The 25,899-nt window shown below is 38.0% G+C and overlaps 2 protein-coding genes across 3 annotated transcripts in view; one reads left to right on the plus strand and one right to left on the minus strand.

The window, feature by feature from the left end:
* Positions 1–1,321: 1,321 nt before the first annotated feature.
* Positions 1,322–15,192, plus strand: LOC139976419 (mitotic spindle assembly checkpoint protein MAD2B-like). The gene is made up of 8 exons (XM_071985129.1): positions 1,322–1,768; positions 2,698–2,816; positions 3,598–3,669; positions 4,819–4,922; positions 5,377–5,471; positions 6,579–6,652; positions 7,613–7,708; positions 8,673–15,192. Exons 1-8 carry the CDS (start codon positions 1,729–1,731, stop codon positions 8,721–8,723), a joined length of 651 nt encoding a protein of 216 aa, XP_071841230.1. The 5' UTR covers positions 1,322–1,728; the 3' UTR covers positions 8,724–15,192.
* Positions 9,320–25,899, minus strand: part of LOC139976418 (GRB10-interacting GYF protein 2-like) — a 40,236-nt gene continuing 23,656 nt past the window's right edge. The window contains exons 18-24 of one of the 2 annotated variants that reach the window (XM_071985127.1): positions 25,591–25,808; positions 25,136–25,235; positions 22,776–22,993; positions 22,253–22,361; positions 20,742–20,838; positions 16,667–16,833; positions 9,320–15,862 (exon numbers count right to left, since the gene is read on the minus strand). In XM_071985127.1, the coding sequence (XP_071841228.1) occupies positions 15,656–15,862; positions 16,667–16,833; positions 20,742–20,838; positions 22,253–22,361; positions 22,776–22,993; positions 25,136–25,235; positions 25,591–25,808 (1,116 nt within the window). In that variant the 3' untranslated portion in view covers positions 9,320–15,655. The remainder of the gene's footprint in view (positions 15,863–16,666; positions 16,834–20,741; positions 20,839–22,252; positions 22,362–22,775; positions 22,994–25,135; positions 25,236–25,590; positions 25,809–25,899) is intronic. The other variant, XM_071985128.1, reaches the window with a different exon arrangement.

A 25,899-nucleotide genomic window follows, 5' to 3' on the forward strand; every position in this document is an offset into this window, starting at 1 on the left:
TCGTGATGGAAGAACTACGAAAATATAGCCGAGTAGGCTATCCAGAGGAGCCATCAGTCAACAACATTTAAAATTATAGTTAATAAAAATAATGATAAGTTATGGTAAAAATTATAGAAATATAGCCGAGTAGGCTATCCAGAGGAGCCATCAGTCAACAACATTTAAAATTATAGTTAATAAAAATAATGATAAGTTGTGGTAAAAATTTATGTTAATGTTTTCGTATTTTAATGTCGCACGAGAGAATGAAATGGATTCTTCTTTAAGACAAAGAATGTCTTTGTTTTCTCTTCTTTTTTGACATTGTTCATTAAAACTAATATAGCAGTATGGCTACAATAGTTGTCAAGGAATAGTGGTTAATGAACACCCTTTTATCAACTCCCACATCCATGCATAAATTCACTTTAGAATGACATTTTGCTGGCAAATTTTATTAGCAGGTGGCAGTTGTTAAGACAGTAAGCAAAACCAAGAAAAGTTGATGCAATATTTCTGACAAAACTAGTGTTAGCTGTCTTAGCAGATAAGATAAACTGGTTTCCTCAATGGCTGTATATGTTCCATGTAGGAAACGCTGAAAACATTGTTATGGTGGTGGAGAGGCAAGTTGGGGCCAAGGAAAGCATTCCATCATACCTATATCATACCTGTCAACTCTCCCGGTTTTTACCCAAATCTCCTGGTTTCATATTCTATTCTCCCAGTTTTTCTATGTTCTACACTTGCGACATTTCTGAAAATAGCCAACAACTAGTGCTAGATGCTTACTAATTCCCCACAGTAACGCTGAACAGGAAAGGCTATTCAGTGTAGTTTGCAAGAACAAGACAGACAGTCGGTTAAGTCTCAAGCTTGATGGGACTCTATCTAGCATACTAGCCATGAAGTCACAGTACCCAGAGTCCACTGTTCCCAGTTTCAATTGGAAGCCTACTAAAGAAACCCTGTTGAAAGCGAAACGAGCTGCTGTAAATTAAACTACAGCAAGAAACACTGATTGGATGATTCTCTCACTGTATTGCATAAGTAGACTATACTTATTTAGGAGTATTTATATCATTTCAGTTGAAAATTACCAACCTCCCTATTTTCCCCCTGTTCTCCCTATTTTTTGGCCCTGAAAAATGTTATTCTCCCTATTTTGGGGTCAAACAGGTTGACAGGTCTGCTATATGAAGCCATCATTTTTCCACTGTGAAAATAAGAATACATTATTACTTCCTGGGAACCGTTATTGACCCCAAAGGCAGCAGCTCCCCATCCCCTGTCCGACTAGAGAATGGTTAGTGGGGTACCATCATGTGGAGGATACCACTATGTGGAGAAGCATCAATCAGTGGGCCAGGTAATATGGGACTATAATTGCTTTTCATTTTCATATAAAAAAGGAATCAGGGGGAGGGAGGAGGCTGTGTTACCACCAAATAGAGTTAATCAAGTAAAGATCCTTTACCGAAATGGAGTTAGGTAACGGTTTCGTAATCACATGATTTTGTTGTTGTCATCCTGTCTCCGGCAGCCATTTTGCTAAACATTTGTGTCTCTAGCAAATCGTGTTATTAGCAGATAAGCAACCTCAGATCTGGCAATTCATATGCAATATCTTCGTGGGAATTCCCCATCCAGCACTAGCACTGACCAAAAAATTCGTTTAATTGATCTGACTGAGTGAAAGACGAATGGAATGCAGGAGAGAATTTCGCATACAAGGTGTATCTAGTGATGGCGCTAAGAGATTCTTCTGATACGAATGTTCAGCAAGGTTAATTCGAATGCAAATTAATTACCATAGGAATTCCAACGATTAACTCTGGATGGATCTTTGAAGTTTCACCTTGCTTTAGCCTAACTATTAATACTAGGCGAACAACCGTTCAGTGAAGCTATAACGCTAAGCCTAGGCAGGTTAGGCCTACGTACATCACATGTCAGTAATTAAACCAAGACTTATGGCACTGTATGGTGTAGTCGGTAGCACTAACAGGTGTCATAACTTGTTCGAACTATGGGAGTGTATAGTATAACTTGGTTTCCACTCGAACAGTCATAGGCCTAGCCTATGCCATAATGTGCCAGGCAATCTCATTTCGCCCAGCCTCATAACTTAATAAGGCATATGGCGTAGCCTGGGTTATTCTCGAGTGGATTAAGACAAAGATGTTCTGGTAAAGCTTCAGAGATGTGCTCACTTTAGCCTGTAGGATATAACTTACCGACAAGAGGAACCAGCTGGCCCGGGCTTTTCAAACCTCACCAAAGTTTGACGTTTGCAAGGGGATTTAAATCAAGTTTACAATATTGGCAAAGGCTTTGATAAGTTTACATTGAATGACCTTTCCAATGGTGAGAAAACTAACATTGCCTTGGAAAACAGAAATTTTGTTGTCTATTAAACTTTTAGAGAATTTCTTTTTTTATACAAAAGTTTGTAAATGATTTACTTGAGTTGATTGTGCTTTTGCAAAACTGTCAATGATTTTAAGAATACTATAGACTGTTATATTAAGAATTGCAGCTGGATTTGACGTTTCTGTGTTTGAATTTTTTTTTCATAGGGTGGGTTCTTGGTGGGAACTTGTGTTTGACCTCCCTGATCCTTTCTTCATTTGACATTTTGGAATATCATTTTCAATATTCTTTCTTGAAGCCCTTGTGCTCTTAATATGTAATCTCATTTTCTTGAACCAACAGTCGCATCTGATATTTTTTGTGAATTCCTGGAGGTATCCATCCATCAGATTCTTCATGTCAGAGGACTTTATCCTGAGGGAATATTTGAGAGGAAAAAGAAATATGGAGTTCCGGTGTCTGTAAGTGTAAGAGAGTTGTCACAGCAACACTGTAGGGGATAGTTTATCATGTAGAGGGCACATGATTCGTACTGCTGAATTTTTGTTCTAAGAAAGAAAACACTACTCCCCTTGGAAACTACATCGACTTGGGAAGTCTTCGTTTCTTATAGCTTGAGAACGGCACCTTGGTGCTTTGACAATCAGAATTGAGGCTTTAGCCACAGGCTTCCAAGCTGCCAAATTGATAGCCTGACCATGGCCCCCTCCCAAAAAACAGGAAGCAAGAAACAAAGAAATGAACCAACACATCCACATTTACATCTTATGATGCTCATACCTCCATAGGCAACATTTTATGCAGATGTATACAACAAAATACCAATTATTTTGAAGTTTCATCAGTGGGATCCTGATAAGCTTGAAAAGAGGATATTGTTTAGCAAATAGCTTCTCTCAATCTAAGAAGAATTTTCATATGGAAGAGGACACCCCATCCTCTCAGCCCCCCCCCCTCAAGGCCATTAATTCGAAACTAACAATGAAAAGAGGATTGCCTATTTTTATAATTCTGTCCTCAGCATAGACGATTATATTCTACTAAATTACTAATTATCAAATCAGATTCCATAACTTCGTCGGACTCTTCATTCATCCATAATGTGATAATTTTGCAGAGTCGTATGCTTTCACCACAGTGCAAATTTCATTACGACATCTTCCACGGTAAAATATTTCGCGTTGATTTGAAAGCTTTCAAGGATTGTTACGTATCTCATTTATTTTACTCTTTCTCCATTAGATGGCAAGACATCCAGATTTATCCAAGTATATTTCTGATACTGTCCAGGGGATTAAACTTGCCATGAAAAAGGTACTGCACATTTTGAATTTGTAAGATACGTCCACGGTACATCTTGATGTGAGCGCAAATTAATTTATGGTTTTTTACAGATATTTCATTCTTCTAGACAAAAGTTATAGATGGTGTTGACTTATTTAAATCATTTTGCACAAAATATGTAGATTTACAAATCCAATGTATGAACACTGAAGGGCATTTCCCATAAGGAGACAATTTTATGACACTAATAAAGCCACAGCATCACATTATAGCTTAAATGCATCACAAACTTTGCATAATTTACTAATGTTCCGTGGCAATATTTTACAGTAATGAATAAATTTCGAATATGTAGTTACATATACAAATTGTGCTTATATAATATTGACCTTTGACTGATATTTGAGAATAGGTTGCAAGAGCCCTGGGTGACTGGTTATCATACAAAGAGATATGCAAATTCAGTATTAAACTCTTCTGATTGGTGGGATGTAAACATGCGATAGCTGATTGTGCAGAAATTGTTCAGTGTCTTGTTCAGTCAGTTTGTTCATATTAAAGCAGATTTTTAATTGCTACGTTCCACTGTCTATTAATAACAAATCAAAAAATCATCTGAAAATAAGTATTTTTGCTTCGTTGAACCTTTATTTTAGAATTTCATGGCAGTCTTCCCTAGCTTCTCGACCAGACATAAAAATTAAGCCTTAATGAAACACAGTTGGGGCAACACAACAATTTGCCACACGCAAAAGAGTATTTGAACTTTGCAAATTCAGAATCTTGTCAATTCCTTCCAGATTCACTGAAATTATTAGATCAATGGTCTGTTGACCTCCATAAATTATTCCTTCTTGAATACAAAAGGGAATTTTGTTGGTACTTATCCAGAACAGTGAATAAAAGCTTCAGGCCAAATTATATGCAAAGTAGGAAGGTCAGGCTAGGTACGTTCTACTATGACAATGTGGTAGGTTAAGGCTTAGTGGTAAATCTTTATGTTGAAATTTAAATGTTCTGTCAGGAGAGTAAGTTTTATCCAGTGTTGACACATTGTGCCACAAACTACCAAACACTGTCTGCTCAAAAGTATCTGATAGCAAGAGAAACTTCGCGACAAGTACAACCAGCGGTACTTGAGACACTGTCTAATGCCTAATATTTGTACTCACTGTGTAGAATGAAGTCCAGAGGGTCACTGTTGTCATCCTCAGTCAAGATAGGACGCCGCTGGAACGGTTCGTCTTTGAAGTCGCACCAGTGAATCAAACTGCGAGGCAAAAGTTAGTGTCACCAACCTGATGATAACATTAACCACTCCAACCCCCCCCCCCCCGCACCCATATGTGTGTGTGGGAGGAAGAAGTATTGTATAAATAAAGAGAGAATATATATATATATAATATATAAAGTGTTAGGGGATCACCTAAGCTACCCCTTCAGCCTCCCCCAGCCCCTAACCTTGATCTTGGTGGAATGATTTTGATCACTTGTAATATTAAATGAATTTATGATAATTCTTATCCCTCTAACTTTGTTTTACCTTATACAGAAGGACAATGATATGCTTAATAGCACCTATTTTATTAATCAAAACTTTCTGAATATTTAACCCCCCCCCCCCCCCGATCAGACAAATTTGTTGATACAATTGATATTAAGTAATGGTTAAGCTATAAATGCTCAGTGAAGATGACGCATTGATTTATTTTCTTCCCTCTGTTCTGTTCTAAACAGTGATGATAGGTACTTTGTTGAGCTGGAGCAAAGTTTGAGGGGGTTTTTACTGAGGATTAACATCAGTGATTCTATGCTTGGAAAACTTCCAGAAGGTAAGAGCCTACAGAGGAAATTACACCCTGCGCAACATATGGGGCCCTGGCTTCCCTGTGTACAATAGGTTCAGCCAGTTGGGACAATTTCCTAATGCTAATACCTCTCTAAACTGTCCTCCTGTATCATGCTTCAAAGCACTCGTACTGACAGTGCAAACAGTTCCTAACCTTTATCTGATAGAAACAAGATATTCATACTGCTCATACTGACACTACCAGTGCTTTGGAAAGCAGGACATGACAGAACAGTGTAGAAACATTTGTCCCAACTGGGTAATAGGTTTAGGAAGTCGCTGAATATTGATGAGTGTCCAAAGATAAATATGAATATGTATATATATGTATATTGTATCATATTTTTTTTAATTTTCATTTACCTTCGATATCTTTCAAGTTAAAATTCAGTTCGGAATGAAGTAAAATATGAATATCTATAACATGAAAATCAGACAAATAAAGACAAAAACAAGCATAATTTCTCCAGCCTCATCAAGCCAAACACTAAAGGAGTGAAAAAGATTATTATTTCGTGATGATAAATGTCCTGTGACGATTCTCTTTGCCAGAATATAAAAAAGTACTCCTAAATAAATGATGTTTCATTTGACAGAGATTGTATCTTTGGTTCGATTAAGTCCTTCTTTTCCTTTCTGAGCCCTAGAAATAGTATATCTCCCATGGGTGTCGGAGGGGGGGGAGGGGACTTAAGGGGATATGTCAATGCCATTGATACAAAACACAAGAAACAAGGAGATACAGTTTCAAGAAGTTCCTCCTTCCTGACTTGTGTTGTTTTTATTTTAACAGCTGTATACATAAAACAAATCTGAAAATGTCCTCCTTGTGGCTCTCATCCATTATTGGTGCCCCCCCCACCTGTACCCCAGGCCAATTGTAGTAGTGTACTTCCAACCCCATCAGAAATACCCAGGTGTGCTCCAATGTTACATATATAGCACTAGTCACCTTTTTTCATAATTTCCACATCAGTTTTCCGGAATTTATATTTCAAGTGTGTGCAATTACCAGGTTTTCAGTTCTTAATGTATTGTTATTAATTTTATTTGTGATACATTTATATCTTTGCTATTCTCTCCCATGCAGATTCAACATTTAACATACTAGTTTACACCAAAGGAGGATCAGCAATGACTGTTGATGACTTACATTTCGCACAGGTGAGTTTCTCAACTTCATGTTTTTTTTTCAAATCTTTTTACTACACCTGTGAAGTTGAAAGATATAAACTGAAAGACAAAGGTGTAGTACCCCTCCCCGTCCCCCCTCCAACATTGTTGTGGTAACTCTGACCCTTTTAAGTTTACAGCTTGTGAGGATTATATCTTTACGTTACTCTTTACCAAGCTATGTTTACCCCTCTAAGAGGGATCAGAGATTTGAGAGCGTGGTGGCCAATTGGCTAAGGCGTCGGACTCGTGATCCAAGGATTGCTGGTTCGATGCATTAGTTCATTACGTTGTGTCCTTGGGCAAGATGCTTTATCTCATTTGCCTCTCTCCACCCAGGGGTTAAATGGGTACCTGAGAGGTAACTTGTCATTGGGCGCAGTATATCACTGCTGCTGACTGGAGGGATTGTCTCTGGGACAGGTTATCATTGACCAGGGGTAATATAACATCTGTAAAGCCCTTTGAGACCTATTGCTGAGTGCTATATAAAAAGCAAATATTATTATGATGATTATTATCAATGGTACTCCACTATTACATTGTTCCTATGGTGGGAAGGGGGGAGGGGGCATTATTTTCTATTATGCTGTACATCACATTGTGTTTATTATGCTATGTCGAGATATTTCTCAGTATGCTTGACCTCATCTTTTATCTGTTTTATGATCTTTAATTTCTGAAGTCTTAAAAGTTTAATCATATTTTGAAAGACAAACTGTGTAAAAGTAAGTTGGCCTGACGTTTCGATCCTAGCAGGATCTTCTTCAGAGGCTAAAATGGCACACTGGTTAGGAAATGGACTTACACAGGTGGTCAGTTACAAGTTCAAGGGTCACATGGTCAGTTGGTACGCAATCAATAGCTCAATATTTCTGAATTTTTTTTCAAAAAAGTTAAAGCCAGCTGTAAGACCATCTTTAATATCTCGGTTTCTTTAAAAACCTACAGGAATTTCCGTGGATGGAGGCCGAAGACACTCTTTATACAATGCTAGATCCTAAGCTGGTCCCTCTGAAAGCAACAGGGTCTGGAAAAATCTTAAAAGTAAGATTTAATCATTTTTGGAGAGAATCAAGAGCTTGCATATGGGTTCACTGATACCAGTCTTAAAGCAGGGCATTGACTGTGGTCTACTATAAATCTCATGTGTTTTGTCTTTTAGCCCAAAGATTTTGCAGTGTAGTTAATATGTACTGACTCTCATAGACTTGCTACTAAATTCACCCAGAATCTTATATTCAAAGCTAGAAATTTATAGCACCAGAAACATTCAGTTTAATACAGGCCCGTAGCCAGCAACTCAGAGTAGGGGCGGCACCAGCAATTTAAGAACTTTTGGTTGCACCCAAGTAGGATGGGGAACAGTATTCTGCCTGGCGGGGGAGGGGGGGGCAGGAGGGGCACAGCCCTCCTGTGACCCCAGCCTGGTTATGGACATGCTTTAAAAGCATTGCTTTCCTAGCTAGGCTTCATGTTCCTTACATTAGTCTTTTAGGTAAATTGCAGACCCCAGAAGATGCGAGACAGTACTCACTTTGTCATGGAAATCTTGCACTGAGGTTACACCAAAGTTTGGGTTATATGCTATATGTTAAAATATGGCACAAGTATCACAGAAGATAATATTTCAATCAAACTTAATTTAAGTCCTGCCGTCATTGATTTTTTCCATCAAATGAAAAATAAATGAAAAAGTCATTAAATTCCATACCAAACTGTTAATGTCCCCTCTACCAACCAATCAGAATACTGCCAATATATATTTTTTTTTCCAATTTCAAATCTGAAATTGTCAAGGTATCAGTATGTATGTATTTTAGGTCCTCCTGCAAACAAGAACTTGTGAAGAAGCCATCATTGGCTTATCAAAGCTGCAAGCTGACCGAAGTCAGTCTCTTAGATTCATATTTAACATCCACGATTATGAACTGTCAGTGTTTCTCTGTTTATGACAGACCATGCCATATTGATCAAAGCTCAATTGTTACTGTGTTTCTTCTTTCACCAGATGCAACTTTATGTTGAAGAAAAGAAGAATAAATCCACTGATGTCTCCTGATGAAGAATAGCCTCTCTTCACAAATCGCCATGGTAACAGTTATATATCGGGCCAAGCTCAGCAAGTCTGAATGGACGAGGTAGAACGAATGTAGCCGGTCATTCATGAAATGCATTCTATGTGCGAGGTTTAATATCAGAACCTTCTAAAGACCTGATGCTTCAAGTAATGTTTGTAACATTGTATTGTAATGTTCGTAACATTAAAATTTAGTAAAGATATCAATTTTTTGTCTTTGATGCTGCATCTCGAATTGAAATTGGTGCAAATAATAAAATTGCAGAGCAGAACGATGTGCCTGTTAAATGTTGCATCTGAATCAGTTCCAACTAGAAATCCAGTTATCAAGGTTCCTTGTGAGTTTCAGCTAGATTATCACCTTGTAGGAATAAACAGTAAGAGTTCATCCTGAATAAACATAAGTGATTGGAAACTTGTAGGGAAGAAGGGTATGATGGCAGGGTAGAGGGAAAAAGGGAGGGGTGGCAGGGTACAGGGAAGAAGGGAGGGGTGGCAGGGTAGAGGGGAAGAAGGAGGGGTGGCAGGGTAGAGGGAAGAACAGACAAAATTGGGAAAAACGACAAAAAGTCAATACGTAAAGTTTTGTCTCCTCAGACTCTCTCTTCTCTCTCTCTTAAGTACCTCTCGATATTTATAAAGGAAATAAGTATAATACATTGTCGGTATTTGTTTTCACATCATTTCATAAGGTTGGGTTCTGCCCAAATATGTTGTCAGCATTTGTTAACTCTCAAAAATAGAACAAAACAAAATAAAAATTGAAAAAAAATAGGGGGAAAACAAGTCACGGAATGGTTTATAGCAATTGACATAATTTTACCTTGTATAGGGTAAACCAACTATATAACCATTTAAATGTATATCTGTTTGCACACACCTTTCCATTGCAAAATCCCATAGCCCAAAATGTCAAGTATGCATAAAGTTACACTACAAATTTGTTCAAAGCAAGCAGAAAACACCAATGACATTTTGCCCATGCAAATAACGTTCTATCTTTTTTAACTAAAATGGTAATGGTTGTTTAATCCAATCTTGGAAAATTAATTTTCTAAAAAGTTGGAATTGTCTACACTTGATGAAAACGAAAAAAAAAAATGTCTTGTCCTGCTGCAGAAACAATTATAATTAACTATGAATCTATGTCCTATTAAATGTGGTAAGCATCTATTAGACTAGGGAAGACGATTCAAAATAATATATCCTTATACTGATGCAAAGAAAATTGGTCCAGCAAATTTTACAGAATAAATGGTTAATTCTTAAACAGGTTTTGTCTGTCACATCATTGAAAAGTATTCACCAAAAAGTCCTGTCAAAATGGTTTAAAACTCAATTTGGATGTTTAGCATCTGTACTCCTATTCCGACTAACTTAATTTAAGTAGTCATACAATGGAACCAATAATAACACTCAAGCAGGAATGGGGAACAGAAGGATTTGTATCACATGACCATCTTTCTGATCCAGCCTTAAAGGATTATTGAATTACCTAACCTGTAACAATATTTATAACATGTGATGTCACACTATTAAAGCTCTTTAATCATTTTACACAATTGTTTGGCATACCATCATCAGAAAACATAATTTCACACAAAACCAAAAACTAACATCAGTTTTTGGAACAGGGTCGCATCATCTCAACGAGTCAAGTCCAATGTACTCTTTAAGAGTTATGTGACCCCTTTACACTATCATATTTGCTGAAATTGCCTCCCTCTGTTTCAACCGATATTCAACTTAACACTGAGGATGGGTGGCAGTAAAAATGGTCTTTTTTTAAACTAAATGGTTCCAAATTTTTTATTTTGTATAGCATATTTCAAGGTAAAACCAATTCACTTGATTTTACTTGTTCACAGGATATTTATAAAAAAACTTTACCTGGAAAAAGTCATTAAGATTAAAAAAAAAAAAAACAAGGCTTTCATAACCATTTGAAAATATTTTTACTCTACAATCGTCACACTTTAAGAAACATAACAAAGAAGGAGAAACTTGCTCTTCTCTAAATGATGAAGCTTTTGTTAAATCTTTTAAGTAAGACTATTAATAGGAAGGATTGTTATTTAGTTGAACATTGGACATAAATTTGACCACATTTTTATTTCTAGATTATTTCAAGATGAGAACATTTATATTTCACAGAATAAACATCATACAGCATATTAATATATGCTTTGAAAAAAACCACAAACTGACATGTCAAGATTTTGTTTTGAAAATGTGGAACCTTCAGGACCATTTTTGTATAATTGCATTTCACTAGAGTTGAAATAAAGAGAGGTACAAACGAGCACGTTTTTTTTTAATTATTTTTTTTTCCAACAAAATAAACCACCAATAATAGCCAAGAATAAACTCATATTTTGTCTTGCATTTAATCTTTTTTTTTTGTCGATGTTTGTTGTATCTGTACAGAGTAGTATACAAGGAAGACATTGATTTTACACACAGATACAGAATATCGTCAAAGAATTAACGAATCTTTGCCGGGGAAAAACGACTTCTGTCGATAGGTCAGCACACAAGGTCAAGCTATTCCCAATTGACCGATGACTCATATTATTACAAAAGAGAGCAAAGAAAATATGTTTGATTAAAACAGGTTTCAAAATGGGTTACTCCAGGTCCTAGAATTTCACAACCTTTTAGTCGCCTGCTGAGAAATGCAAGTGCTTAAGAAAAAAAATCGACTGGCTAAAATGTAAGTTCCCGATGACAATTTTCTGAACTACAGCAAGTATCAATTACTGTGTAGGCTAATCGGTGCAGTGGAATAATTTATTGCTGAAAATAAGCAGTTACTACAGGGCTTATGATAAGTAGGGAAATCAGGCAAATTTTGTAAAATGATGAATGTTACTGGTTACCCCTAACATGTGTTCATGTTCTTGTAGTCTACTTGCAAAAGCAATTCAAACGGCCTTTAACTCACTCGCAATTCGCCGATAGATAATCTGAATTTTGAGGTCTGAATTGACTCCCTGCATGCTTAATCAGCAAACTTTTGTTGGTAGTGACTATAAACAGAACCTATTGATACTTAGATGTTACCCATTAGTTTCAACAACAGGGGCAAGTCAATCAGTCATTTCAACAGTATGGTCCGTCTAGTCTGCACAAAAATATTCATTTCAATATTTTGGCACAAAAAACAGAATCAATTTTGTATCATACTTGCAATAAAAGAGATGAAATAGTAAATGGGAGAAAACAGACAAGAGTCGGAAGAAACCGAAGTGATACTTCAAAGGAACATATGCAGGATTATCTATGGGATGGTGCTTTATTGAAGGTGTGGACCATTTTACTGACCAGAGTCTTGAAGGATTAGCACAATGAAGGGTGCTTAGATGCAAAATGGTACTTTACATTGCAACCACATCGATTTCTCTTGTGACGTAGGACGCTGTAAGCGTTAAAGACCCTCGCAGCAAAAATGATCATTATAGAGTGTGAATTATTGAGAGTTATTTTTGGGGGGGAGGGGGGAGGGGGGTCCGACCTCCCCTGTGTAAAGGAACAGCAAACATATCAGGTGACATTTGACCAAACCTGATTATATTCTGCCCCCTTCCCACTATCTGTATCAAACAAGAGTTCTAGTGTCATAGCAACCTGCTTTGAACTATTTTTACAACTTCTGCAACTTATTAAAGTAATTACCAACAGAATTAAACATTGTTTTTTTCTCTTAAAAACTTATCAGGTAACAGATGTTCTGAAAGGTAAAACAGAATGAACTTTCATTATTAGGAGACTTTATCTACAAATCTTTGGTTAAATATCTATTAAATGTAGAATACTCCATTGGTTCAAGATGCTTGCTAAATACCATGTACCTTTAAGATCACCAACCCACCCCCCTTCAACTTTCTATCCCCCCTCAAATTCCTTCACTCTATACTTGTATCACCTCAAACCTACCCCTCTGGTTCCTTACCCCCTCCCCCCCCCCCCACAGGACATAACAAGGTCCATTTCCAACCTGCAACTCAAGTGCTTAACTCCAATAAGATAGATGATAATTTTAACCCACTTGTAATAGATCATCCCTCATTGTTAAATAGCACATTGTAGCACACTGCTCTAGATACAAATTCTACAATTAATTTCTCCTCCGCCCCAAAATCTCATCCCATATCACTTGATGGTATGGGCAGTTGGCAGGCTAGATAAGTGCAAGACTAACCCTTGGTACATCTACTATGAAAGTGTTGTAGGTCAAGGCTAAAAATTTGATCACACCTGTCCAAAGGGTCAACACCTGTGCTTGCCACTATTATAACAGACTATGTGAATGTAAACAAACATTTTTATTTCAAAGAGATGGGACAACCAGTGGGTAATATTTGAAAGAGAAAAAAACGCAATTATATTGCAAAAATAGGTCCAAGTCTGGGATACACAATACGACAAACTTATCTCCTTCGAGAGCAACAAAATATCACCTTTTGCTCAACAGCCTGGGGTGGGGGAGGAGGTAAGGGGGGGCAAGGAGGATAGAAAAAAGACTGAGATGGGAGGAAAGTCTGATAGATAGAATTATATAAGATCAATTGAATTATATGCTAATCTAACCCTGTCAATCAATATGATTAAAATATCTTTGCATAGCAGTTAAATTATTAAGAGGTATTACTCTTCTCTCTGTTTCAACGGTGACAAAACAATTTGTCATATAATATTTTACATTCCAGCTGCTTATATCATAAGAGTAAAGCTGAATTTTTCCCATGTGCATAACACTACACAGACTGAGGGGCTTAAAGTGGGCAGGAGTTGTTGGGGGGAGAGCACGAATGAAGGGCAAGACAATTGATAAGTGTGTAGCTAGTAAACAACCCTGAATTATTTATAATCTAAATATCTGAAAAGTTTGATATCCAGATAACCAGTCCTGTTTTCATGTTCTTCATTTTGAAACTATATTCTAAGAAGACCATAAACAGAAATTCCTGAACTACATTCACATCAGGAAAACTTGCATTGTCTGTTTAGGATACATTGAGGTACACAGGATGGGGGCTATTCTTAAATTACATTTATATTTAATTTTTCCCCCCCCCCCAATAGTCTCTGTAGAAATGATTTTAGAATCCAGTGAGCCATGTGACAAGAGGGCTTGGGTGACTGCAATTTGGATTATTAACTGAGGTTTGTTTGTCTGTGACTACAATTATTCTGCTGCATGACAAACAGCATCGGGTTCATGGTGAAATCGCCCACTTTTACAAGGAGGCTACAAAGATCTTAAAGTTGCAAATATATAACAATGGTTACAATTCCCACCATAATGAATGGAGTAACATTATTTTCACCTGCCAAAATATCACTTTACCCCCTCCATTGAGACACTCTGTAAAGTACGGATCCCCCCCAAACAAAAAAAATAGGGAGTACCGTTAAGGATATAAAATAAATAAAGTTTTAAGTTAATAGATTATTCTGAAACAGTGTTGAACCCTTTGGTGTAACCCTTTCCCATGATGTGAAGGATTCCTATAAATATATGCCCATGTCCTCTATGCAGCTCGTTTGTGTTCTACGGTATTGGCTCCATCATCTTCAGAACAGATCTGTTAAGCTGTAATTTTACTTTGGGTGCATTCATATTTATTGCTCTTCTGTTGATATCATTTGATTTAAAGCAGCATTTTGCGTTGGGTCGCTTTTTTCCACTTTTTTAACATGTGCATCGATTTTTTTACATGTATCAATCATAAAACAGCAATCTAAGATACCATCCAAGTTTCACCCTGCCAAGAGCGTTAATTAGCGAGTAATTAACGATTTATGTCGATAAATGAGAAGAGTGTCCTCAACAAATTTCACAGTTAAAATTAATCGTATACAATTCCGCCAAACCCACTAGTTTGAATTCAACCAATCAGAGATGCAGGTTTAGTTATGAGCCGTTGCTAAAAATAGATTCAAGACTTCGCGTTGGTTGTACCAGGGAGTTGTTATGCAACTCCCTGGTACAACTGCATATAGACTGTACACAAATCAAGCGTGGTGTTATATTACGTATCTGTCAATGACGTTCGTAGTGTTTAAATATTCATATTATGGGCGAGGTTTATTGGGTTCCCAACGGAAAATATCTTGGAGAACAACAAAGTTGAAAGTTGCAAAATTTTCGACTTTTATGCCACCATTTGAAGTAAAATATAAATAGATTAGCTAGTTATGTATGTCGTTATGGCAAAGTGGAATCAGTGAGGTTGAGAAAAATCATAGAAAAGGACGCAAAATGCTGCTTTAAGAGGATTTACACCAATTAAATAAATAAATGAAATAGAGTATGGCTATATGTTGATGGGTTTTTCTCTTTACAAAATGGGGAGGAAATAAGAATATGATGCGGGACAAACAAAAAATTATACCATGCCTGGAGAGGGGTGTGTTCAAGAAGAATGATGATAAAAAAATAAATAAATATCCAACAAACATATTTGAGAGAGGGCAACAGAAATAAAGTACGATCACTCCGTTCTGGTAGACTGTGACATTGATGGCAACCACATGGGGAGCGCATTAATGGCAAGGGTGGCAATCGCCACTGAAAGGGCTTTGACGAAATATTATGATAAACCACTTGCGGGTTTGGCTGCACCTCTGAATACCATCAAAACCTCCTACAAACCCCTTTTCTGATGAGAGCAAACATCGTCGACAAATATTACCTTGTGACACCTTTTCAGGACCGAAGCAGGGCTTTAATTTAGCCGTTACCGGGTGACGCCCCTACATCCTGCAAGCAGCAGCAGCAGTTAGCAAGCAGGCACCCCTGCTTCTCCGTCCATTCGCCCGTGATAGAAGCAGACCAGGTCCAGCATCTACGGTATAAAATTTCTCTGTTATAATATCTTTAACACTCAAAGCAAACATCGCACGGCCCTTTAGACATCTTCGATGGATTGGATCTCGCCAATGTTGACCCTCTCTGCGGCGCCCACGCTGAACCCCAGGATAGACGGGTCCACCAGCTGTCTCTTCCTGCCACCCTTCTTCTCCTCCTTCCTCTTGTTGGCTGTGTCGGTCATGTTAGCCGTGGAGTCTATGGCTTGTCCGAGAGAGGCCAGAGCGGAAGATGTAGACCAGGCATTCTGGAGGGGACATGAATGACTCGTAATTAGTAGAGGCAGATGATTGACAGAAGCATTAAACAAAGAGTGACAGGAGAAAACGTTCTGGTTGTATCCACAGTGCCTCGTTTAGATCAACACTAACGAAGGATTTGTGTGGGCCACAGGGTACCAAAAGTGCCTTTTTCTTGATCAATCAGCAGTAATAAAGGGAGTGGGCCACAGGTTACCCAAAAGTGCCTTATTCTTGATCAATCAGCAGTAATAAAGGGAGTGGGCCACAGGGTACCTAAAAGTACCTCATTCTTGATCAATCAGCAGTAACATAGAAGAGACCACAGTGTACCTAAAGTGCCTTGTTCTTGATCGATCAACAGTAACAACGTAATAGACTAGTCCACAGAGTAACTACAATAGCCTGTTTTCAATAGAGCAACGGTAACATCTAACACGTTTGGAGAATGTTTCGCACTGCATACACAGTGCCTTGTCTACATCAACAGTAACAAGTTAAGAGAGTGGGCCACAGAATAACCACAATAGCCTGTTAACTATGATTTAGTGGTACAATGTTTTGGGTAGCAGTTTTGATCGTTCCTGTGTATCAAACAAATCATACTGTAGGTTTGGTCATATGGCAATTTACACATCTTACACAGTATTTTTATAAGCAATGCTGGATAAATGGTTCTCAGGATGAGTAGAGTCTGGAGGTAACTCTACAGACCAAAATGATGCCAAATTATCTTTATACAAAATGGGGGAGGGGGCGGGGGAGGGGGTGGGGCAAGGGGAGGTGGACAACGTGAAAAATGGAAAATTCACCATCTGCTCAGTTTGTTTCCTTTGATGTTCCTTGTGTCGAGCGCGGCGTTCCAGGAACTTTCTTGCAAACTCGGTGCTCTCTCCAGAATCTCCGAGGTAGGTCTTGACGTATTCGTGTACCTCGTAGGGAGAGTCCACTTCTTGAAGGAAGCTGATAAATGTGGGAACTGGACGAAAAGATAAATAATAAAAAATATAATCATAAAAAAAAAAAATGGTTATAAAACGATGTGTACCGTTAAGAGACATATGTATAACTGAATGGGCAAGGATGTAAAATATGAACCATATAGAGTATACCAAGGGCGAAGACCTTGGACTTCCTTCTTACGTGCAATTAAATTTTTATAAGGGTAAACATTTCAATGGTGCTAGTTTACAGTTACTGGACTTAAAATGTATTGTGCAGGATATACATGGAGTGATGTCTGACTGGGTAATAGGCAGATGACATGATGTACACACTTAGTCCATGAAGACCACGGTTTCTATAATACCTTGCACCATAGGATGTATATGGAGTACACAACGACCACGGTCTTTGCAACGTATTGCAGTGGAGGTATAGAGAATCCAAGAAAAAAACTACTTTTATAATGCCTCCTCGCACAGAATGTATATGGGGTACAGAAAGATAATGTTACTTATAATGCCTTGTAGTACAAGATTGATATGGAGTAAACAGAGACCGTGGTCTTAACTATGCCTTGTAAGTACAGAATTTATAAAGAAACAAGGAAGACCATGGGCATGATAGTGGTGGTACAAGATGTATATGGATTGCACAGAGGCCGTGGTCTTAACTATGCCCTGTAAGTACAGGATTTATAAAGACACAAGGAAGACCATGGTCATGATAGTGGTGGTACGAGATGTATATGGAGTGCACTAAGGCCGTGGTCTTAACTATGATTTGAAAGTACAGGATTTATAAAGAAACAAGGAAGACCATGGTCATGATAGTGGTGATACAAGATGTATATGGAGTGCACAGAGGCCGTGGTCTTAACTATGCCTTGTAAGTACAGGATTTAAAAAGAAACAAGGAAGACCATGGTCATGATAGTGGTGGTACAAGATGTATATGGAGTGCACAGAGGCCGTGGTCTTAACTATGCCTTGTAAGTACAGGATTTAAAAAGAAACAAGGAAGACCATGGTCATGATAGTGGTGATACAAGATGTATATGGAATGCACAGAGGCTGTGGTCTTAACTATGCCCTGTAAGTACAGGATTTAAAAAGAAACAAGGAAGACCATGGTCATGATAGTGGTGATACAAGATGTATATGGAGTGCACAGAGGCCGTGGTCTTAACTATGTGGCACAGGGTATATACAGTACAGTCTATGCAGACCATAGTAATGACAGCGCCTTACAATACAAGATGTGTGAATAGTTCTGCAAGTTTGTGTTCTCTAAAGAGCCTTGTAATACAGGTTGAATACGCCATACACAGAAACTGCAGCCACAATAAGAGCCTTCTATTACTATTACAAATATATGCAGTCCACCTTTTATAACTATGAGAAATTCCTTCGAGTTAAACTGTGAAGATCTGAGTTAGGACAAGTTCAGAAGCCACTTTAGGGGTGTTAGACTGCTTGAATTGAATTGAGAATGAAGGGCAAGAAGCATATTATGTAGATTCATCCATAATATAAAGGTTTGTTGTCTCTTTTACCCAACATATCACACAGGTATCGGTACCTGAATCAGACCATAAAATACTATGGATATGCAATGGAAATATCATTGAGCGAGAAAACTACTATCTAAATTAATATCGTTCATCTCGCACTTTAATAGTGTAACTGTATAAAAGACATGACATGAAATGCTAAGTTCACAAACCCATGCAATCTCTAAACCCTGTTTACAAACCACCAGTCAATTCCCAACTAAATGTGATGAATGGTACTGACTTTAATAATAAGATAATCAAATCTCAAGAAAAAGGAAGAGATAATCCTGAAGGCTGAGAATCCCCATCATGTATTTGTATATCTAAAGTATAATGGCTTTATTCGTCAAGCAAATGCCAAAACAAGTCAAAAGTCATACACAATTCTACTGTTTTTGACATGCGTGTCCAACACTAATGCCACAATTACGTTCAGAACTGAATGGAATCATTAATAACTTGCCAGCAAACCTTTGTTTGGTTAAAAACTACACTAGGGATCCTTACTTGAACTAATTTGTAAGCTATTTATAGCTAGTTACAAACAGTAGGTTCCGTAAATTGCAAAATAAACAAGTTGCTTTGAACCAGCCAATTGCAATTTTCAGTTACAGACCCTATATACAGACTCCATATGTGGACTCCAACCATATAAAATAATAAAGACTATATGTAGACTATATTCAAACCCTACACATACTCTATAGTCTATTCACCCAAAGCATAGATCCTACAACCATATCCTAAACACAGACTGTGTATAAACCCTATACAGACTCTACATACCCAATGTACAGATCCTATAAACATATCCTAAACACAGGCTGTGTACAAACCCTATACAGACTCTATATACCCTATGTACAGATCCTATAAACATATCCTAATACAGACTGTGTACAAACCCTATACAGACTCTAAATACCCAATGTACAGCCCTTCCCCATGCACAAGATCCTATATACAAACAATAAATACAAAACCCTATACAGACACTATAAACAAACCATATTTACAGACCTATCCACCATGTATAAAATTTCCACTCATCCAAAGTACAATTTGCCGGTAGTCAGGCATAACATTAGAATTTGCAATACAGTTTATGCTAAGATTTACGTTCATAATCAGAGATTGTACCTTAATCTTACATTTTGAAGTTATTCTGGCTATAAATTTGGTGGTACCATACACCATCTCGAGTAAGAATGAAACTCAGTACCTTCAAAACAATTTCAAATTACTTGGCACCAGAAAATGATGCAACTAGCCATCGACTAAATCAATACAAACGAAAACTAAAGTAGATATGTAAGATGTGAAAATGTAGGACCAGACTGGTATAAACATAACATGCAAAAATAGCCGGCTGGATCCAAGTCTGAGTTGTGATGAAATCTATATCTCTTAGTCAGATTGAGGGCTTTCCAAAGTGTGTAAATATTGCAAAGCTTGGTGAAGAAGGACACAAAGTTATGACCCAAATGCAAAGATGCAGCAGCTTAATGAAAACAACCAAAAATCCTTTAATTAAATTAAATGAAAATTTTCTTCAAATAACAGCTCAGTCTATTGGGCTTATAGTTTGCACAGCAATAGTTCAAAACTATTCCAACTCTATCACAAGACTACTTCTTCAAAAGGGTGACTTTAAGGACAAAACTATATCTATGTAATTCCGTACCACTTTTAACTTAACAGAAATTATCCCCTCACATCTGCTGCTCACCAACTAAAGCCACTGTACTACGTTGTCTCACCATGCTCTTACACTCAGACCACCACGTCACCTCCTCAGATGCGTCTCAAAATTCATCAGGAAAATATAGACGATCTTTTGCCTTCAAATGACAATTTTTACAACGCATCACAAACTTTACCGTGTCTAAAATGGTTTGCATGATATATACAGGACACCTAGGTTGTTTAAAGAAGTTAAAAAAATTATGTTTTGTTGTTTGAGTTATCAGTATGCGTGAAAAACAAACAGATGACTTTAACATATAAGCCTGCACAGAGGAGCCGACATCATTAATTTAGCAGTAAAGAAAAACTTGCAGACATTTAGCATACTTAAAGGCGGAAAATCTTGAAAAAATCTTGAAAACCAAAAATGCTCTCAAAATTTAATATTCTTTTCTCTCTCAAACTATGACATAAGCAGATTAAAATTCTCTCTCTCTCTCTAAAAAAAAAAAAAAAAAAAAAAAAAAAAACTAATTTCATGAAATCAAATATATGCTCCCTAAAGGTCACACACTTTTAAAAACAAACAAAACATCTATTTCATCTTGAAAACAGTATTTTGACACAACCTTCACCTCCAAAAGAATGTGATCAAAAAAATTTGACAGTCGGCTAGAACAAAGAATGCCATGCTTGCTACTTACTGTCAACCGATGATCCCATGTTTTGCAGTGAGACTTCACACCACTGGCTGAATTCATCTGTGCCAACGTTACCTTGAAACAACCTGTGCACATTTTCCTGTAGTGGGCAACACCAGGAAAGACTTTTTTAAGTTTTACGATCATTTTCTCCTCTTTCTTTTTCTTTTAATCATTTTTTTTTCTCGATCAGAAATTTGGGTGGCAGATCACATTTCGGATTAGATAGCATCGATTGAGGAATTAACGGTGATCAAGATGAAAAATTATACGAGCTAAAGAAACTACGGTGAATCTAAAAGATAACGACCTAATCTAATTAACTCTAATTTCATCAAGTATCATCTGTTGCCCTCCCATATTATAATGATTTGGGAATGATATGCTAGGAATCACACTGAGTTACTAAGACCAGTATATATTCATTTAGTTTCTTAAAATTTCAGAAGATCACATGAGATTATGTAATCAACATCACCCATTGCATAACCACACTATAAGAAGAAAAAAATCAAAATGTATTACATCTTCTTCTTCTTGTCACAGAATGGTTAGTCGTTTAAGATATATATTGATTACTAATTAATTATTATAAGCAAGCTTGTCTGCTTTAAGCACAATTGTAGGGATGGATATTAGATTTGTTCATTAGAACCAAACTGATTTAGCTATCACTTACCAACACTTCCTACAACAAAACTTATTGACGTGTGCATACCCGATTTCCTTTACACCCATTTTTCACATTCCTTGTCTGATTTTACTTGACAGGGGTTTTTAAAGAGTGCTTTAAAACACATTTTTATCTACTCCCAGTTTTAATTTTTTAATCAACTGTAACTTGTGGGAAGAATGGTTTCAAGTTGTCTGTCGTTTCGGTAGAGTTTCTACAATTACCATAGCATTTTATTTTCATAAATAGAAGCACATCAAATCAACAAATTCACTTACACAAAACAGCAGGAAAACTGAATTGGAGAGAGAGAAAGAGCCCTCTTTAAGGGCGGTTTATGCTTTGCTTTAAGCACAGGGAAATAATACAATAGAATGGTTAGTTTGCTTTTCCAAGAATTACTATAGCTTTTTGGGCTGGTATGCAGCGGGTCAGAAATGCTATGCAAACACAATTATGTGTCGGAAAAGCCAAATAGCTTTAAGCCTCATGTTGGTTGGTAATTTAGTTTTAGATGAATGTGGAAGGAAAATGGACGACTCCTGAATAAAAAGTCCACTTTGACCATACCAAGGCTCAAAGATTACACTACTCAAACTTTTTCATCAAGTTTACTTGCTTCAAAAGATATAAATTTTCGCAATTTGCATCATTCCCAACTTCAAGAGTTTTACATAGGGGTAAAACTGCCCCATTTTTGTTTTCAATTTGCTAATATGGGTCGCTCCTAGTAATTATCATATTATCCATTCTCATGAATATGAATATGCATAAGGCAAGGGTACCAACGACAGAACAGAATATATATATCACACACGAAATGAACAGCTTTGGGTCTCACCTCTTCTTTGGCCATCCTGGACTTGTTCATGTTATTTTGAGGCCTCTGATTGGTGGGGCCTCCGGGAGTACTGCGTAGCGGTGGATAGCTACTGGTGTTGCTTGGAGCACTGAAACAATAAAACAATGACACATCATTATCACTGTAGATATCTACCACCTCGTCTACTGGCAGACAAACAATACCACAAAAACAAGCTCTAAGGTCAAGCCTCCCCTCTATTTTAAAGTCAATTTTGACTCGCAGGATCATACAAGTCCTCGGACAAAAGGCTGCCGCTGGCAATCACGACTGCCATGGGTGAAAGCGGGAGAGGGACCGAGGAGATGAATGGCCGCATATATTTTACAAACACTTTTCTTACATTACTGAGAAAAGCTGACCCTGTATCTATTGGGAGGGGGGGGGTTGGGAGACAAAATACTTCACAGAATTTGCATATAGAACAATACGACCAGCTGCTTTATCAAGAAGTTTTCTTCTGAGTAACAAGAAAGATTTGGGAGTCATTGAGCATGAATACCTGGTTCGAGCGATGGCATCCTGAGCGTCATCCCAGAATCCCATGGACGCAGTAGAGGATGTTGTTGTGACCGGTGGAGATCGCCGCTGCTGTCCAATCTCCCTGTTCCAGACTGCAGCACTGTTACTGCCCCAGGCCATGTGGGAGTTGTTTCCGGCACTGCTCCCGGAGCCCCATGCACTACTAGTACTGACTGGGGATGTAGTCATAGGGATATTCTACGAGAGGAGGAGATCAACAGAAAACATTGACGGATATCGCTCAGAAATTTTTCAACCTCTCTTGACAGGATGGACATGTAGTTTCCTCGGAAGAGGAATTACTTATAAGTAAGTGCACTTGAGCCTGTTGAGAGTAAAGTGCCGTTATTTACATCTTGAATGTACCTTTTAGAAGTTAACTGTTTCTTTCTTTTTTTTTCTGCTCGAACTTGAAGGAGTTTACAAAGCAATACGCGGCCTTGTACATCACTAGTAACGGAGCACTGTAGGTGTTGGTGCACTTTTCTACAGGTCTGAACTATCAAGCTATCTGAAGCTATCAAAAGCCTGTAAAAATATTTGTAAACTTACTGGTACAGGTTACTGCTAACCCGGTGAATAATAAACATATGCAGCAGCTACTGAAGGTTGGAATTATCATTATGATAACAATGAAAAGATTATTGCAGGTATCGTCCCATCTGTTGCGGGTTCAGACTTCTCTTGCATTGTATATTACGGTACAGCTACTGCACGCCTTTGAACAGGCAGAAGTCCAGTACATACACGGTGGTACCACTGGTAAGTGGTAATGACAAATTCAAGATACAGACAAATTCTAACAGTATGCAACATATTCACACAGTTTTAGATGAGGAGGGATGGTAAGACTACAACTCCAAATAAAAGGTTTTCTCATACCTCATAGAGTAATGGTACAGGTACTAGAATTTGGTACAAGTTTGGGACAGACTTTTTGACATTTTTCATTCCCCATAAACCCAACTATTCTTAGTATTTTCCATTCTGTGCTCTTATCAATGATGACCACAATCCTTTCAATCTTCTTTATAAAGAATGAAGTACTGTTACAGCATTCAACTTACCTGAAATTGTACAAGGCATTATAGATACTTAAAATCCACACACTATCCACACTTGTGCGGCTATGGGTTTGCTAACAGTCTGGTATATACTGTTACAGCTATTGGAATGCCTAGTACCATCCACTGGTGAAGGTTTTGAGAGCCATAATACTACATTATTGTACACAGCGGTATAGACATTTAAAATTCACACACTACGCACACTTGTTCTGCTTTGGGTTTGCTCACAGTCTGGTATATACTGTCACAGCTATTGGAATGCCTAGTACCATCCACTGGTGAAGGTTTTGAGAGCCATAATACTACATTATTGTACACAGCGGTATAGACATTTAAAATTCACACACTACGCACACTTGTTCTGCTTTGGGTTTGCTCACAGTCTGGTATATACTGTTACAGCTATTGGAATGCCTAGTACCATCCACTGGTGAAGGTTTTGAGAGCCATAATACTACATTATTGTACACAGCGGTATAGACATTTAAAATTCACACACTACGCACACTTGTTCTGCTTTGGGTTTGCTCACAGTCTGGTATATACTGTTACAGCTATTGGAATGCCTAGTACCATCCACTGGTGAAGGTTTTGAGAGCCATAATACTACATTATTGTACACAGCGGTATAGACATTTAAAATTCACACACTACGCACACTTGTTCTGCTTTGGGTTTGCTCACAGTCTGGTATATACTGTTACAGCTATTGGAATGCCTAGTACCATCCACTGGTGCAGTCTTTGAGAGCCGAAATACTACAATAATTTGAATACCCACACTACTACAGGTGGAGGTTTGGAAAAGCCTTGCTTTACTGTCCTTCTAATGTAGCTACATCATACCAAGTGGTGCGGCTTTTTGGAAACCTTGATATTTCTACTTAATGGGACTGTTCTTAATCCTTTAGTGTCGACTGATGTGGCTTTGGAGAGCCAAATGCTGTATTAAGAGTGCAACTATTGTAATGTGCACTCATACCATACTCATTTGGTGCAGGTTTGGAATGCCCCTACTCTTTTCCTCCCTAATCTGGTTATGCCATACCAAGAGGTACATCTTTCTGTGACCCTGATGTTGAACTAACTGTTACTACTCTTGTTCTGTTGGAAACCTCAACACTGTATCTACTTCTGTTCCATCAAGAATTCCAATCTTGTCTTCATTGCGTAGCTATCTACTGCCCTAATGAATACTGTACTAAATTGCGGAGGTTCCAAAATTCCTGCCCAAAGGGATGCAGCCTTTGAGTGAACGTTGATGTTGTACTTACTGGTGCAGGTTTGGACTGCCTTTGGCGTTCCATCTGTTGCCTAGCTTGCTCTTCCTGGATTTCACGGAGTGACTTAGTCGGCCCGGTGGTAGGAGCGCTTCTATAAAACAAGGAGATAACAGTTGTCACATAACCACTGAGGCCAAAAGAAGCTAAATATTTCCTCCTCATTGTGCAGCTGGGAGACCACTGGTCTGTGTCAGTTCAATAGTCATCGATCTACGATGCCAAACAAACTGATTTGAAGACATCAAAAGTCCAGTCAATCTTCTGTAAAACCAGCCCATACAACCTCTCTGCAAGTTACTAGAACAGAATTGACACCAAACAGCAGACCAGGCAGGTAAAATGATTCCTTGTTCAATACAAATCAAATCAAATAAAATGAGAGAACATGCTTAAAAGAGACAATAATGCCCTTCCCTGTGAAAGAGTTGATGCTAGTAGCCGCCTACCTTTGTGCGTTTGCCCATCCTACGTTCCTGGCTTGCTTGGCCTGCTGTTGCTGTTGCTGCTGTTGTTGTTGCTGTTGCATCATCTGCAGTTGTCGCTGTCGATCCTGTCGGTCCCGTTCCTCCTGCTGTTGCTGCATCTGTTGGATCTGAGCCAGAGTTGGAGCACTGGATGTGGTTACGGGAACCCTCTGCTGCCCCCACATAGCACTACTGGGAAGCTGTCAAAGACAGAAGTAACCAAAATATCAACTGTTTGAAACCCTCAGAATAATGATTCGGTGAAAGCGAGGTCGAGCGGTGCAGACAGCT

Source organism: Apostichopus japonicus, chromosome 11 (assembly GCF_037975245.1).
Source record: "Apostichopus japonicus isolate 1M-3 chromosome 11, ASM3797524v1, whole genome shotgun sequence".
NCBI classification, from domain to species: Eukaryota; Metazoa; Echinodermata; class Holothuroidea; order Aspidochirotida; family Stichopodidae; genus Apostichopus; species Apostichopus japonicus.

What these genes read in the sequence shown, in the direction of transcription:
- LOC139976419 (XM_071985129.1), top strand. Translation starts at nt 1,729, where the DNA reads ATGGCGCTAAGAGATTCTTCTGATACGAATGTTCAGCAAG. An exon ending in TTAAACTTGCCATGAAAAAG is followed by an intron (nt 3,670 to 4,818) that starts GTACTGCACATT and finishes CTCACTGTGTAG; the next exon opens with AATGAAGTCCAGAGGGTCAC. An exon ending in AATCAAACTGCGAGGCAAAA is followed by an intron (nt 4,923 to 5,376) that starts GTTAGTGTCACC and finishes TGTTCTAAACAG; the next exon opens with TGATGATAGGTACTTTGTTG.